The following is a 17,208-nucleotide window of genomic DNA, read 5'->3' on the forward strand; positions in this document are numbered from 1 at the left end:
CACTAGGGAATAAAAGACAAAATGAAAAATTAGATCTTGTAATTGCCATAAAGAAGTTCAAACCTTCTTGCAATTTAGAGTTATCCTTCAGTGAGCCCATATGTGGCAGAATGTACTAAAAAAGAATCAGCAAGGAGAGGCAAAGGGCTTTGAAGCACAAGGATTAATATGTAGGAGGAAGAAGAAAGGATACTACAGAAGTATTAGAGGAGATGGTAAAAAATGGAGACCTCGAGGAAAGAGCATTTTCACCAGTGATTGCAGTCAATGTTTGTTTGAATCACCTTCTGTATAGCAGACTATTTGGGTTTACATGAAAAAGTACAATTTATTCCAGGGAAATGCTCATCTTTAGGTAATTGGCTTTTATTTGACAACTAAAAGTGAAGTAGTAAGAAAATATTTACCCACTAATGAATCCTTCTGAGAAATATCAAGGAACAGTTATCTTTAATTATGTATCAACAAATATAAAGTAATGCGTAGTGGACAGAGCACAATTTTAAAGCTACTGAGACCTGGATTCAAATCTTGGTTTTGCTATATGTATCTCTTGATCCAATCATTTTCTCCTTTGAGCATTTGTTTTGTGTGAAAATGGATGTACTAGTCGTTTGCTTGTGGCATTGCCAAGATGGCTAAGCAGTGAGGTTAGTCCTCAAACTAAGAGTAGCATATGTGATGTGATCCTTAAGTACACATTTCTTTTTTCTCTCCTTACCCTTGTGCAATTCTAATGAGCTCAGATTGTAATTTTGCTTTTTAATTTGCAAGATCATAAATCAAGGCAAACAAAATGCAGATGGGATTACAGGGGAAGTAGGGAGGGGGACAATGTTAAACAAATCTGAATCTTTGTAAATGACCTAATTTTGCCAATGGTGAAATTCTACTGGGTAAGGAAAGAAGAAGGGGAATAGTGGAATGGTCTCAACACTATTAGCATCTCCTTGATATTTCTGTTATAGATTTTTCAGATTCTCGGTCATGATTTTTTTGAAATACATTACATGAAAAGTGGGCATGTCCTGGTATATGAAGTGCTCATTCATGCCTGTCATTGTCACCGATTGTTGGTAATAGTCATTGAGTATTTACTGTGAGTCACACAAAGTACCAAGTGTTTTACATACATTACCTTACTTATCTTTCACAAAAACCCTATGAGGTAGGCAACATTATCACATTACTTGAGTTACAAATAAGTGATTTGTGTCACAGTGGTTGGCTACCATGCCACATAGAAAGTGAGGGAGCAATAGAGTCAGTATGTGAAATTAAGACAATATGACTCCCAAACTTCCCACTCAGCCTTTGTGCTGTGTTGCTTCCCATCACACATTCACACATATACACTAACACACATATACTCACACACACACATGAACGTACATACGCACGCATACACACACATACACGTTCACATACATTCAGAAGCACAGCCACACACACATTAATACGCATACACACATGTATATAGACACAGAGTCAAACACACAGATACATACACACACATACCACACAAGTTTCTGGTTCCTGCCACCACCTCTACTTTGGCAAAAATTCACTGTCGTCTTACAAAATCAGGGCTTGGCTAGAAACATTTGCTCATGTGAGTCAAGCATCATGTTTCCATCTGGCCTCTGAGCCTTTCCTCACACACAAGGAAGCCAGAGGCAGGGCAGGATGCCACCATGCCAAGGGCAAACATCACATGATATTAAGTCATTTTTATGGGGTACTGCTAAACCTGCCCCTAGTGGAAAAAAAAAAAAACAACTAAATTTGATGCAGTACACTGATATCTTGATTAGTGAATTCCTGAAGAATAAACTCCCCTTAAAAGAAGCAGGAGTCTGCTCTTCAGTTTTCATTTACTTTTTACAAATACACTTATTCTGTGCAGCACAGCTGCCCTGGTTTGCAACTGTGTGACAAAATATCTCAGAAAAAAGTTTTGATTTTCATTGGCGACTTTAAGATTGATGGGATAATTCTAGGCTGAGTTATGAATGCAAATATGAAATAGACTGATTTAGAATTGAGGAACTGAAAGATACTGAAAGGTGGTGGTCCTTTGGTACTGGGTCTGATTTTGTGAGCAGGGGGTTTTGCAGAGAGGGTGATGCTGAGCAGTGTAACAGAGGGGTTAAGGTCCTAAGCCCCAGCTCTACCCTTCACTGCAAAGTGATCTGGAGGCACTTAACCTCTGTAAACACCAACTGCCTCCCTGACAGATAGAGTGATAATATCTGGCTTAAGGTTTTGTGTCTCTAGGCTTCCAGGAAATGGCACTTCTTTTCTTTCCACTGTTCCCTCCTTCCCCTTTATTATTTGTACTGTATTGTGGAGGCAAGGGATTGATGGAGCAAGGCTTACACCTCAGGCCTCTTCGAGTTTCTGTCTACATTCTCTCCCTTGGTTACCATGCCTTCAGCCATATCATCTAAGCTCCAGCTCAGTTCTTATCTACATTTTCATCTTATGCTATAGACCTCCATGTGGACACCCTGTCAAGGCATTTTACTTTTAATAAGTGCACCGAATTTTTATTTCTTCCCTAAATTACCTCTTGACTTTGAAACAGTTCTTTCAAATAGGACCTCTAGGCTCAAACACCAAGGTGCTGAGTCAGCTTTAACACTTCCCCCACCTTGTTTCCTTATCTATGAGTCACCAAATTGTAAGTTCTTCCATTGAAACATGTTTGGTAAGAACAATCATAAAAATTCAAATGGCTATAATAATCATGTCAAGGGTTTTTTAGAGTAATAAGATTGTTTCCTTAACATACATTTATGAATCTAAAATTAAAGACATTTCTGTTTTCCAATCTTAAGTGGCTCAACCACTGCGCAGTTAGCTGTAAAATTGAGTCTTTGCTCAGTCACCCCATTGCAACATCCTACACACAACTGTGAAATTCACTCAACTTCCTGCTTAAAATCCTCAACAGTCCTCCAGTGCATCTGAGCAGCACTAAATGTGGAAAAGCCTTGCATTTAAGGTTCCCTCAAATCTATTGCCAGTCTATGTTTCAACCTTTTATTGCTCCAATTCAGTTCTACAAGCTCTCCTTAAATGAAACTCCTTACTCCTCTTGGAATAAACTGTGCTTTTCCTGACCCCAAATCTCTGCTCATACCATGCTTATCTATTTTCATATTTTCCCTATTACACTGATATTCATTTGTCGTATTTAGTTGAATCACTAGGATGTCAGCCTCCTCTGCGCCCAACAGCCATGTTCCTTTCTGTCTTCTCTGAACCGTCATAGCACATTGATTGTGGCATGCTCATGGCATTTATCACATAAAACCTCTCTCTTAGGTTACAGATTCTGGAACACAAGTATCACCACTTTCTTAGTGTGCTTCTGAGTACTAAGTGGCCCTCAGTGTATTGAAAACCTTTGATGTAGTCATTGAATGGTGCCTGGGACAGTGGTGGAAGCCATGTTTTCTAACCTCTGAGAAAATCATAGAGCTATTTTCTATTTTGTTAAATGTTTTTCAACCTAATTATATATGCTTTGGAATTGCAAAGCTCTGTAGAGCCTATTTTTGTCCCAAATCTTTCTTGATCAATGGGTACCTGAGTCCCTGAGAATACACAGATGGTTTTTTATGGATCAAGTATGAAGGCTCAGGACCACTGCTGTCATCAGATGTAGCTGGGTCTCAAATAATCTCCCCAAATTGCCTAATTCAGAGTCTTTCACATAGAAGAAAACTTTGCTGATTAATTCCGACAAAAAGAATATAGTGTGGTAGAGTAGGGTAGGTAAGTAGAGGTTTGGGAATAAGACAAACTGGATTTAGATTCTGGCCTGGTCACTTACTAGCTGCACAGATTTGGGTAAATTGCTTACCTTCTCAGCTTGCTTCCTCATCTATGAAACGTGGACAGTTATCTCCACTTTAAGAAGTTGTCACGGCAAAACAGTGTATAATGTCTATATTGGAACACAACAAATTGAGGCCAAAATAATCTTCAGTAAATAACAAATTTGAATATTTAATTTTTCTTAATCATGCATAGATTTTTATCATAAACCTTTTTCTAAGTTGAATAAGTGGATTTTTTTTTTTTTTCAACATTCTGAGGAAATGTTGAAATTTGGGAGTGTTGTTACTGAAAGTATTACTAGATTCCACTTAGTTACTTCTCATAAAAGTTCCTTTAAAAAAAGATGAATTATCAACTAAGTAATTTGGAAGGTAAATGCTTAGAGCATTTAGTGTGGTTAAGCTGGGTGATAGACATTTTTTCCCCTACATTTGCAGACTTCAATGTTTTCTTTGAATAAAAAGTTATCACATTCACTTAATAAACAGTTCTAACAGGCCTCATAGTTAAGTCTTCTAGCAACTCCATAACTGGCCTTGATCTCCAACTATTTTTTATGATGCCACCTTGCCTTTCACACCATTTCTATGAGCTCAAGCAGGAATGTACACTACCTGCCTATGATGGTGTAGCAAAAGGGAGTGGTAGTTAAAGTCAAGGGAGGCTCTTGGAAAAATAAATGAAGATCTGGTATAACTTCTAAAACACTCTGAGCCCTTATACACTTTGTGATTTTATGCCAAATATGGAAGTAAAAATAAGGTATTTTGGTATCAAGTTTGAGGATCACATTAGTTGGTTTTAAAAGCACTCCCTTCCCCTTCTAAGGTGAAGGGGAAAGGGTGTTTTAAACTCTTAAAACTCTAAGGTGTTTTAATACTAATTGGCTTCAATGAAAGCCTATAGGAGTTCCTTTCCTGGAATGGTCCTAGCACTGGGTGACACAGAGTTGTGTTCAGTACAGTAAGCATGAGTCAGAGAAAATACTGTTGTTGAAACTGTTGTTTTCCTCCTTGTAAAGCTCACACTAACCAATAAAGAGTGGTCAGAAAGCATTTAGGAAAGGATAAGAGGCATGGACTCCACAGCTGGTCGGCGGACCAAGGCATAATTTCAAGTTGGGGATTTCATTTAATCAGGTAAAGGGTCTGGGGGGATAGGAAACCCAGGCTAGGACTCTGCTAACCAGCTCAGTTAAACTATTGAAGGGAAATATGTTCTGAGTTGTTCCCAGGAAGGTTGAATAACTGACCCTTTCATCAATGTCCTTTCGTGTTTTTGACCAGCACTGTCATAGCTCTGTGGTTCTCAACCTGGCTGCAAAGTAGAACTACGCAGAGCGCTTTAAACAATCCTGATGTCCTCCCGGTCCCAGGGATTTTAACTTCAGGTGTAACTTGAACATTTGGATTTTAAAAACATCCCCATGTCATTTTAAGGTGTGGCCACCCTGGCAAATCTCTGGCATATACTTAAGGTTTTTCTAACAGTTTCCTCTTAAAATCCACCCTCTTACTATTTAGCTTTCGAGCGCTCCGTTTTTGTTTTTACAACTTTCTCCCAGCCGACACATGCTTACAGCACAGGACGGTGACTTTCTACTTGCAGTCACACTACAGCAGTCCCTAAGTAGAATCCAAGAGGTGTCCTTGGTTTATAAGGAATACCCCTGGCGATGAAAGCGATTCTCATGCAGACATGCTAAGAACACTGTTCACTCCCTGCTGTTTCTCGACCTGTTTTCTCGGATGGTTTCCCGTTTGCTGTTTTCAGATTACAGAATGTTCAAGGAGACAGAACGCGGTGGTTCTTCCCTCTCATCTTCTTGTTGCCACTTGACAGACCTCCAAGTTGAAGACGCCAGGTCCCTGGGTGGGTCCTGTTTCTCAGCTCCCGGGGAAAACTCCAAGCCTGCCGCACCTACCGCTCAGCTTTGCCGCACTCAAAGGCGCTTCATTAACACTTAAACTAATCCAGATTCCGGGAGGAGGAACGCCTACCTACGCCGCTTAACCATTCCTCTGGCCTCCTTTCCCCCCATTATTTTGTTTACGTAAGAAAGCAGATATTTACATTTCCACTCGGCGGCTCATAGCAGGCCCCACCCTAGCAAAGAGAAAGCAAGGGTCCCAGCGTCCGGCGCCGACGAGCTGCTTTCCCTGCCTGGGGCCCCTCTTTTTCCTCTTTTTCGGATCCCAAGGGCCCGTGAAGATGGGGCTCCCGCCCTTACTCCGCCCAGCACCTGGTGTGAGAAAAGCCCTCGCCCACTCATCTCGTTCTCAGTCCTTTGGTGAGTCAGAGCCCCGGCCCCGCCCAGGGCGCTAATCTAACTGTTATTGCTTAACTTCAGAGCGCTGCCCCGACTTCAGCTCCGGTTTTCAGCCCGCTGTGTCTTCACCGCGGAGGCCCACGCCGGGTCCCCGTCCCCGCGCGCCATGAGTCCCGTGCGCCCGCGCGCCCGCGCGGTGCTGAGCCTCCTGGGCGGGCTGGGCCCGCAGCTGCTGCTGCTACTCCTGCGTCCTCTGGCTGCGTCGGGTGAGTGGGGGTCCAGGGCCGAAAGCCCAGCCCTGCGGCTCAACCTTCGGGCAGGGTGGAGGGGGTGGAGGTCGTCGGCACGACAGCCGAGGAGTCCGCGGAACGCGGCGGGTGAGCCACGTGGGCATCCCTAATCGTTCCTGGAATCCTCCACCTGTAAGGGTCAGCCCTCCTACTGGCACGATCCCTGGGAACGGAAAGAGGCTCTTCGCTGCTCACCTGCCACTAGGAGGTTTACTATGCTGGACCCCAGCTGGCAGGGTTTTAGGAGTGAGCCTTCGCGGGGAGAGGGGGCAAACATGGAGAAGCCAAAAAGACAGGCAGAGGTCGAAGAGAGTGAATCTTTCGCGTCTCCTTAAGGTTGGGAAGCCAGATCGTTGACCACCACAGGGTCCAGTCGTGCACAGACTTGGCACTACAAGTTTGTGCGTCGTCTCCTCCAGGTGTAACGTTCCAAGGGGGCGTCTGTCTGTATTGTGTGCCTCGAAACAGTATCTCTGTGAAACTCTAAAGCTCTCTCTATGTATATGATAACGAGGGGCAGGAATTTCTTTTAGTTTTGAGTTAATTGACAGACAGGAAGCCTTGCAAGTTCTTGATGTGTCAGCTCAGCACTGGATGGAAATATGTAGGCATCAAAAGCCTTTGCTGCCTCCCTTATTTGTCTTGGAAAAGAATGTTGCTATGAATTGAAAAGTGGTATTTCCTTCAGTTTTGTTTATTCCTTCCTAGGTGACTGCAGCCTTCCCCCAGATGTGCCTAATGCCCAAGCAGCTTTGGGAGGTCTTACAAGTTTTCCTGAAAAAAGAACAGTAACCTACAAATGTAACAGAGGCTTTGTAAAAGTTCCTGGCAAGGCAGACTCAGTGATCTGTGAGAATAATAAATGGTCAGAGCTTGCAGTATTTTGTAATCGTAAGTTCTTCATTTCATTTTAGAAAAGTTATGGGAATGGAATGTTTCTTAAGTTTAATTTTATCCCTCTTTGGAATGACTGGTAATTGATAGTTTTCTAGCATTATTAATCACCTGGGCATACCTGTTGGCAATTCACAATCTAGCTAATTGATGGCATTACTTCCTGGAATAGGTCCTGCTCTTCATTAACAGGTTTATTTTTTTTTCCTAACAGTGTAACTCTTGAACTGATTAATAGCGAAAATAAACAATAGGTACTGTTTAGGGAGTAAATTATCTATAACTATGTTTGGTAGTTACCTTGAGACACATAAGAGAGTCCTCTGTAGGATTTGCCCAGTACAACTCTGTGGTGATATTTTTAAAAATTCTCAATCTTTAAATATAAATCTATCTTTATAGTCATTGCCCTAGTTTAGCCTTGACATGTACAAGTAAAAATAAAAATTTAATTCCTGTGTTTGAACAACTTGGAGCAATAGAAACTACAGTGAACATAGAAACTGCCACAAGTACTTTTTGAAATCAGGTGTGAAATCAGTGTTAACGTTTTGTTTTTATTTATCCATGATCCCAAGGCAGGAGGTTGAAGGACATGTCTCTACACATGTATCACGCTTTAGTGTTTACAACTGAATAGAGTTATTCTGCATAGACTACTTTGTCTAATTCTTCAAACAACTCCCTGAGGTTAGTTAAGGACTTATCCACACTTTACAGTTGAGAAAGCAACTCCCAGTTAAACAATTTCCTTGGGATCAGGAGCTCCTTATGCAGAAGAGCCAGTGAGTCTGTTGATCATAGATCTAATGCCCCTTACACTATATGATGCCACTATAAATTTGCATTTGTCTAGATGATTCCAGTTTTTAAATACTTCATGTGCTCCATTGGCTCATCTGATCCTTGCCTCCATAGGTTGTCCTGAGGATTAAATGAGTTTACATGTGTAATACATTTACCAGTACTCAATAAATGTTAGCTATCATTGTTAACTATTATTATTGTCCAGGACACTAGCCCAGGGATCTGGAAATGCTGGTTCTTATCTATCCCTATGATACATGGGACAGGGTAAGGGAATTGGCCTTCATTGAGTCAATGCCAGAATGATGCCAGGCAACTGAAATAAGTTACATTTTCTGAATTGTGGACATAGTGACTTTGGTGTACCAAATCTACTTCACAGGGCTCTAGTAATTAGGGAATGAAAATTTCTATGTGAATATGCTGATACACTATCAATGCCATAGTGACATTAATATGAATACTATGTACAAAGAAATACAGATAAAGAGTGATCTAAGGACCAGATAATTAGACATCGATTATAACAGCAAGTGATACTCATTTTTTGTTGTTGTTGTTTTGTTAATACTTTTAGGTAGCTGTGATGTTCCAACCAGGCTACTTTTTGCATCTCTCAAAAAGTCTTATAGCCAACAGAATTATTTCCCAGAAGGTACCACTGTGGAATATGAGTGCCGTCAGGGCTACATAAGGGACCCTTCTCTCTCAGGAAACATAACTTGTCTTCAGAATTTTGTGTGGTCCAAACCTGATAGATTTTGTAAAAGTGAGTATGGTTTTAAAGAGTAATCTTAATCATATGGTGTTTGGGGAAAATGATGTTTCTTCCTTCACTCATAGCAGAAGTCTATGTGTACATATTATTATTTAGAATGTTTCTTAAATGAACCATTAGAACCAATTTGTTTTAAATTAGGCAAACTAAATACTTGTGAGCCAGAAATATTACTTTGCTCACTGATTTCACATTTAAGGTTTCAGTTCAGTTCAGTCGCTCAGTCATGTCTGACTCTTTGCGACCCTGTGAACCGCAGCACCCCAGGCCTCCCTGTCCATCACCAACTCCCGGAGTCCACCCAAACGCATGTCCATTGAGTCGGTGATGCCATCTAACCATCTAATCCTCTGTCATTCCCTTCTCCTCCTGCCCTCAATCTTTCCCAGTATCAGGGTCTTTTCCAATGAGTCAGCTCTTCGCATCAGGTGGCCAAAGTGTTGGAGTTTCCAACATCAGTCCTTCCAATGAACACCCAGGACTGATCTCCTTTAGAATGGACTGGTTGGATCTCCTTGCAGTCCAAGGGACTCTCAAGAATCTTCTCCAACACCACAGTTCAAAAGCATCAAGTCTTCAGTGCTCAGTTTTCTTTATAGTCCAACTCTCACATCCATACATGACCACTGGAAAAACCTTTAACCTATGATTAAATTTAGTTTAAGGTTACCTAAAAATGCAATATTGGTAAAGAACTCTCCTGCCAATGCAGGAGACTTAAAAGACGTGAGTTCGATCCCTGGGTCGGGAAGATACCCTGGAGAAGGAAATGGCCCACTCCAGTATTCTTACCTGGAGAATCCCATGGACTGAGGAGCCTGGCAGGCTACAGTCCACAGGGTCGCACAGAGTTGGATGTGACTGAAGTGATTTAACATAGCGCAAAATAACTTAAGTGTATATTTTAAAGAAAGTGAAAGTTGCTCAGTTGTGTTTGACTCTTTGTGACTCCATGGACTAATACCTTGCTTTCTTGAAACTGATAAAATGAAGGTACAATTTTAATAGTTGGATAAGTAATAGCAATGGTTCAGATGGTGAATTTGCATAGACATGCCTGATAATTTAATGAAAAAAATAAATTTATATTCTTTCCTAGAAAAATCATGTCCTAAGCCTAGAGAAATAGAAAATGGTCATGTCAATATAACAACTGACATACTACTTGGTGCAACCATCTATTTTTCATGTAACGCAGGGTAAGTCTGAGCATATGAAACACTATATTTAACAACTGGAAAGACAAATTAGAATTTAAGATAGAAACTTTTAGATTTGTGACAAGCAATAAAACCACCCTCTGCTCAATGATGAATTCATTGCAGTTAAAGTTAGTAAAATGGGGCAAGAAAGGAATATTTTTTATAATACCACCAAAATTCTCTCAATCACTAGATTTCATTATAAAGTTTTAACTGTGACTTGTAGATGAAAAAACTTGTGATAAGTTGATGATCCTTGGAGAAATTAAATCTTTTCAGTGTTGAAACCAGTCTTTACCTAAATAATGAGTTTGCATTTGTTTGTTTTCTTTGTACGCGAACAATCCGTTATAAGATATCAAGGGTTAAAAACAATCATTCCTAGTGTAAAAATATCATTCTGACCTAAGATCTTTTGTGAGTCCTCTATGTATGGGAAAGGAGTATTATCATTGAGGATTATCAGTGTTTCAAGTGCTGCTAAAAGCTTTATGTTCATTTTCTCATTTAATATCTGTAAATTGGACTATGATATTTTATTCTGTGTGTGTGTCCCTGTTATTTATAAAGCTACCAGTATCATTTGTCTCCTGTACTAAACACAGATATTTGGATCATTAATAACAAATCTGGGGATACTTTGAACCCTTTAAATATAAGTACATTCTACTATTCTATGGAATCTGTATTGATCTTTTATAACTCAGAAATAGAAAAGATTTAAGCATCTGTATTCTTTAAAAACGTTTTAAAATATTTTAATATTTTCTAACATATGCCTTACCCAAATAAAAAATATTTTGCTTATCTTACACTTTTTTATCTTTGATGTCACCCTTTTAGATATAATTTTTTCTTTTCCTTTAAACTGCCAAATGAGCTTTTATCAACTATTGTTTTGTCTCTATCTACTGGTGTAACAAATATTGTAAGGCGCTATTCTGAAGGATTTAAGGGAAGTCAAATATGTGTGAGTGGAACTTAATGTTTTTTTTCTTCCCTCATTATTTTAGATACAAATTAGTTGGTGCAACTTTTAGTTTCTGTGCTCCTGTGGGAAATACTGTTGGGTGGACTAATGAATTTCCAGAATGCCAAGGTAAGACTGAAAAAATCTAAGCACTCTGCTGTGGGACTGAATAATCAATGATAAATTGCTTTTTGCTCTTTAGAATTACCGTCAGTATATGCTTGTAGTACCCTCACCTTCCAATGTGTGAATGTTTTGCCTAGTTTATATAACTCTATTAGTAATACGTCTTAATTTATTAACCATGAGGATAAAGGATTAAAAAGTTAACTAAGGTTTATATTGTGCTTGGTCATTTATTATCTTATCATTCCTTCTAACAGTCAAATAAAATAGATTTGGGATTTTTTTCCCCTCCTTCATAATTTTTAATTTTTTGGTGGTTAAATACTATTCATTAAAAGGTCTGTATGACTTGACCCTATATGCCAAAATAAGTGGCCAAAGTAGGCACTTAACCCAGACCTCTTGATTTCAAGCCCATCATTCTTCTAAGACCTAGTGTTACCTTACACTAGATTCCTTTAAGGATTGTTAACTGAGCTAATTATGTTGAAATGTTTTAAACCATGAAATACTTTTATCTTTGGAGAAATAAGCATATATCGTAATGAAGAAATATCTGCACTTGAAAATTCTGTCTTCTCAAGAGGGAAGAGGGCACAGAGGCTAGTTTCCTAAAAGGGTATATCAAGTTAAATATATGTGCATTAGAGACATATGTCTCCTGAAAACAGAGAAATATATATGTGCAGTGTTTTAAAAAGTAGGCTTTATTTCTCTCATCCTCATTGAAATTATTGCTCATTTCAAGTTTTGGTGTTATTAAGCGCAGGAAACTTGAGTAGAGGTAGTGTAATTTAACAAGCGTCATGCTCTCTGGTAGGGAATGTGTGGGGTCAACTGATAACAAGACAAATGAAATGAAGCCTTGCCAACAAGGAGTTTGCTCTTGCCACACCCGCCTTGGGCCCCACCTCCTATATCTACTATTTCTTCCTTTTTTTCATTATTAGTTTCAAATATCCATCCTTACTACCTACCATCACCTTTCCTATGTCATCCAGTTAGGAATGCTGTAACTGATACTAAAGCGAATATGGAAAGCAAGCAGGAGCTAGACAGTATCTTTTTTTCTGACAGAGGCAACAACTTGTCACAAAGTCTGGACAAGCAGTCTCCCAGTTGAGGCCAACATATTTACAAGCAACTGCTGTCATGAATTTCACAGAAATGTGTACACCAAGCATGCATTCCAGCACAGAAGAGCTTTTGCGCTGCAAACCCAGTTTCTCTTTGTGTTTGCTTACAGCTAGTCCAGGTCCTGCTCTCTGTCTAATATCTTCAATTCTGTGGTAAAACTCCTGATGTTCATATTTTTCACTCTGACTCTCTTACCTGGCTCTGCAACTCTGCAATCACTGACATCTGTATTCTGTGGGAAAGAGCCCTTTTCATTCAGCAACCCCATGTCTTCAACTATCCCTATTAAAGCCCTACTTCTCCTAATGTAGACTTTCCACCAAAGACTTCAAGTAGAAAGTATAAATTCTTAAGCAATGAGGTTTTTGACCTCAACTGAGCACACAGCATATCTCAAGTATGCACTCTGGGCTTTTATCAGCACATGAGGCAGCACTGATGTCCCTTTGTGAATGTGGATATGGAGGTGTGGATCTAAAGAAGGAAGGAACAATGGACTTATTCAGAACTTTTCCTCAGTCATACGCCAATCACAGGTGATACTTGTTCACCTCTGAAGAAAGCCTCAATGTCAGAAACACCTGTTTTCCTATCTCTCTGCCAATATTTTCTTTTCAAAAATAATTTTAGTTGACTGCTAGGACACACTAGCCTAGAATCAGTTGCTGCTCTATAATATCTGTCATTCCAGTCCCCTCTCTTTATCTTAACCTCTCACTTATAATCACCAAATATTTTTTCCTTTATCTCCTTAATATATTTCTCAAACCTGTATTATCTTCTATATATAACACTTTTAATATGGTTTACTAGCTTTCATTTAGACTTTGCAATAAGAGCTATTTCTAACATTTTCAGGGCATAGGACAAGAGTATAAATGGAGGTCCCTAATCTAAGATTCATCCATTCTCAAGTTGGTGCCCCCTTCTTGCACTGTGAGGGGTCTCTGATGCCTGTAAATGGATAGCTCAATCTACACACCCAAATCATATCCCCTATAACCCTTAGCCCCACTCCATTGAATTCTGGCCTAAAGGTGGACACATCAGCAGTATAGACTATTGTCAAGAATATGGACAGGGAGAAGCCCTGAAAGGAGTGTTGGCCCAGGGAGTTCTGGGCACCGGTTCCTGGAGCGTGATTTAGAATGGGGTGGGGAGGAGCTGTCGTTGAGCATACTATCTCAGCCCTGCAGATTCCCCATCTAATAGAGAGAGGCACACCCAGAGGAGGGCAAGAGCGTGGCCTTTCCATGTGGGAGCTAGGCAGGAGCTCCACTTGCTCAAGTGATGCTGACTGCAGTGGCCTCCAGCCTCCATTCTCACACCCCTTTAGTGTTTTATCCAGCCTCTACCCTGTCATGCATCTGAAACACAAATGTGACTGGTCTCTTCCCTTCTTGAAAGAGACTTGGTAGTATCTCCTCATCACGTCCAGCGCACCAGGTCTAAACCCCTGCATACAGTGTACAAGTCTAGCCACGGTCTATCCAATTCTCCACACTTTACGTCTCACCCTCCTCCTTCACAAACTGCTGAGGTTGTCTGGATACCTCAGACTTCTTCATGTCCCTGCATCATTTCTTACGATACTGCCTTTGCCAGGAAATCCCTTCAGCGCCCCCTACCCCTTTTATTTTATTTTTTAAGAGTTTGCTCGTGAATTTCTCCTCGAAGCTTTCCCTGACTGTAACTGTTCGTTCTTTCCACACCACTGCGCGTGCTTCTATGATAATCCTCACCATTTCGTATGGAAATGATCTCTTTGAATGTCTCTTTCCACTATAGTTTAAGACAGAGGAACTGTATCTTACTTGGTTATACTTCTATTTATAGAGCAATGACCAGTATGTATTAGATGCTCAGAAACTGCTGGGACTGAACTGCTGTAATGTGTGTTGTCAATACCCACTCAGCCCAGTGTAAATCAGATTAGCTTGTTTTTGTCCCTTGCTTTGATCAGTGGCCTAAAAGTAATTCATAAATAGCTAGTATTGTCTGGGTACTTAAGAGTATTTGATGTAATTTGACGTCCCCATGTGATCACATTGCTTTCTTGCTTAAAAAAAAAAAGACAAGAAAAACAGGTTCATGTCTCTAGAGAATGTGGAACCACTGAATCAGGGGAGCTGCCAGGGAGAGGCCTCTTTTTATAATATAACAATCAATACTTTGCTTGTATTTGTTTTACAAATTCAGCTGCTCAGTAAGATTTACTTCAAATAAAAGGCCAAGAGTCAACACATGCTTTAAAAATTTTATCCTGAAAATCAAAGTCTAATTTTGACTTTTAAAATCTTTTGCTCTATCCAAAATTTCTGTTTCCCATGCATGCCACTTACATTCCCAGCTCCTTTCATTCGGTATTGTTTCTCCCTGGAATCAAAAGCAGAGCCCTCTTCTCTGCTCTAAGGAGGGTACATCTTAGGTTTAAACTCAAGTCCTTTTACTCCTTAAATGGAAGCCTCTGCCTTGCTTTCTCTGAGATGAAATGTTTAATTTAAAAGAATGGTATATTTTTATTTTTTTAAATAAAATATTTAACATATTTTAATCTTGTTTATGAAATTATCTTGGGGATTTAATTAACTTAACATATGTTATGATGTTTTAAAAGAAATTTTATGTCCAGAACCACCAAAAGTTGACCATGGAATGATTCAAGAGAAACAAAACAGTTATGCATACGGACAATCTGTAACATATAAATGTATGGAAGGCTTCACCCTACATGGAGAGAGCTCTATCTATTGTACTGTAAAAGATGACCAAGGAGAGTGGAGTGGCCCCCTACCTCAGTGTAGAGGTAATCCATTTGCAAAGTTACAATTCTGTTTGTTCTTACCCTTGGGTCTGTATATGGGCTTCAGAGAGTATACAGACTCCCTGAGAAATGAATGTAAAGTGTTGTACTTAAGCATATTTGCATTTTTCTGGGGAATAGACTCTACGAGGGGGTCTATGACTTCCAAAAAGGAAGAAGCACTGATGTGGAGAACATATGTTATTGCTGCTGTTGTTTAGTTGCTTAGCTGTATCTTACTCTTTGCAACCCCATGGACTGTAGCCTGCCAGACTCTGTCTATGGGATTCCCCAGGCAAGGATACTGGAATGGGTTGCCATTTGCTTCTCCAGGGGATCTTCCCAACTCAAGAATCAAACTCGAGTTTCCACTTCTCCTGCATTACAGGCAGATTCTTTTACTGCTGAGCCACCATATGGTAAAATACAAATAATACACACATGACCTCTGTGAATATCTGTACATATATAATAGCGCAAGTATGTTCGTACTCAGTCATGTCTGACTCTTTGCGACCCTATGGATTACAGGCCACCAGGCTCCTCTGTCCATGGTATTTTCTAGGCAAGGAAGTGGGTTGCCATTTCCTTGGGATTGTCCTCACCCAAGGATCAAGCCCATGTCTCCTGTGTCTCCTGCATTGCAGATGGACTCTTTACGGCTTGAACTGCAGAGTAGGATGGAGATGTATAATTATATATATATATATGCACACATATATGTCTCATGTTTTTAGTGAATTAGCTTATATTTGCTGTTTCTTACCATGTTACTTTCAATAAGTTAATATAGATATATTCTTGTTTTTAAAAAAAGTGTATAAAGTGGTTTATTTAATTGAGAGGAAATCTTAGATTGAACTGAGAGATCTAAATAATGATCTTATATGTTGTGACAACAAAGAGAAACTCTTGCCCACCTGTTGACTTCATTGAATTGTATTGTTTTCTGCCTCCAGAATTTCTCTCTTATTGACAATGCTCTCTTGTTTACATTTCTAGAACTTTCCTAGGAGGTGGCATTTATTTAAGCAGTATCATATTCAAATGCCAGTATAATTCAAACAAATAATTACTTTTATAATTATACTTGAATTGTATTAGCATGGTTTTTAAATAGCATTGCTTATTAATAGTAGTTTTTTCATATAAGTGGTATACATGAATATTATGAAGTAATGTTAAAACCAGGCTTCCCAGGTGGCTCAGTTGGTGAAGAATCCACCTGCAATGCGGAAGACCTCAGTTTGATTCTTGGGTTGGGAAGTTCCCCTGGAGAAGTGATGGGCTACCCACTCCAGTATTCTTGGGCTTCCCTGGTAGCTCAGACAGTAAGGAATCCACCTGCAATGCAGAAGACCTGGATTTGATCCATGGATTGGGAAGATCCTGTGGAGGAGGGCATAGCAACCCACTCCAGTATTCTTGTCTGGTGAATCCCCATGGACAGAGGATCTTGGCGGGCTACAGTCCATGGGGTCACAGAGAGTTGGACACGACTGAGTGACTAAGCACAACACAATGTTAAAACCATGTTGATGATTATATAAAATGAAAAGCAAAAGTCTCTTCTAGTCCTATCCTCAGAAGTAGCCACTGTTTACAAATTTTTGTATTTTATTCTAAGAAATAAATATACATACACATATTTCTTTTAAAAATCATATTAATGATATGGATACATTATTTACTTAACCAGTCTCCTATTGAAGGGAATTTAGTATCTGTTATAGTTTTTTAAAAAAATATTTTAAAAAAAGTTCTACAGTAAATATTATTGTGTTCCTTGTATCTGTGCAAATACATTATTTGCAATAAATTCCTTGAAGTGTAATTACAATATCAAAGATATATGCATTTAAACTTTTGATAGATGTTACCAATATTGTTTCAAAAGAAACTGTACCAATTTACTGTCCTAGTAATATTGCACATTTGTTCTCTGTACCATTAATGATAATGGTTATTATGATGTAAAGATGTGATAGGTGTAAATTTCATTTAATGGTTTGAATTCATTTAAAGTGAGTAAATTTTGATATTTTAGATTTTAGCCATATGATCAATTCATATTTATTTCCCC

General features: G+C 39.4%; 1 protein-coding gene across 13 annotated transcripts in view; it reads left to right on the plus strand.

The window, feature by feature from the left end:
* Positions 1-4,876: 4,876 nt before the first annotated feature.
* The window catches only part of CD55 (CD55 molecule (Cromer blood group)), a 28,675-nt gene continuing 16,343 nt past the window's right edge, over positions 4,877-17,208 (plus strand). For 10 of the 13 annotated variants that reach the window (XR_011560715.1, XM_070767883.1, XM_070767888.1 and 7 more), the window contains exons 1-6: positions 6,146-6,384; positions 7,117-7,299; positions 8,687-8,878; positions 9,987-10,086; positions 11,103-11,188; positions 14,940-15,128. Coding sequence is in view for 12 of the 13 variants with exons in the window: in XM_070767883.1 (XP_070623984.1) it covers positions 6,285-6,384; positions 7,117-7,299; positions 8,687-8,878; positions 9,987-10,086; positions 11,103-11,188; positions 14,940-15,128 (850 nt within the window). In the remaining variant the exon portion in view is untranslated. The other 3 variants (XM_070767884.1, XM_070767886.1, XM_070767887.1) reach the window with 3 other exon arrangements.

The sequence above is a fragment of the Bos indicus genome, chromosome 16 (genome assembly GCF_029378745.1).
Source record: "Bos indicus isolate NIAB-ARS_2022 breed Sahiwal x Tharparkar chromosome 16, NIAB-ARS_B.indTharparkar_mat_pri_1.0, whole genome shotgun sequence".
Classification (NCBI taxonomy): domain Eukaryota; kingdom Metazoa; phylum Chordata; class Mammalia; order Artiodactyla; family Bovidae; genus Bos; species Bos indicus.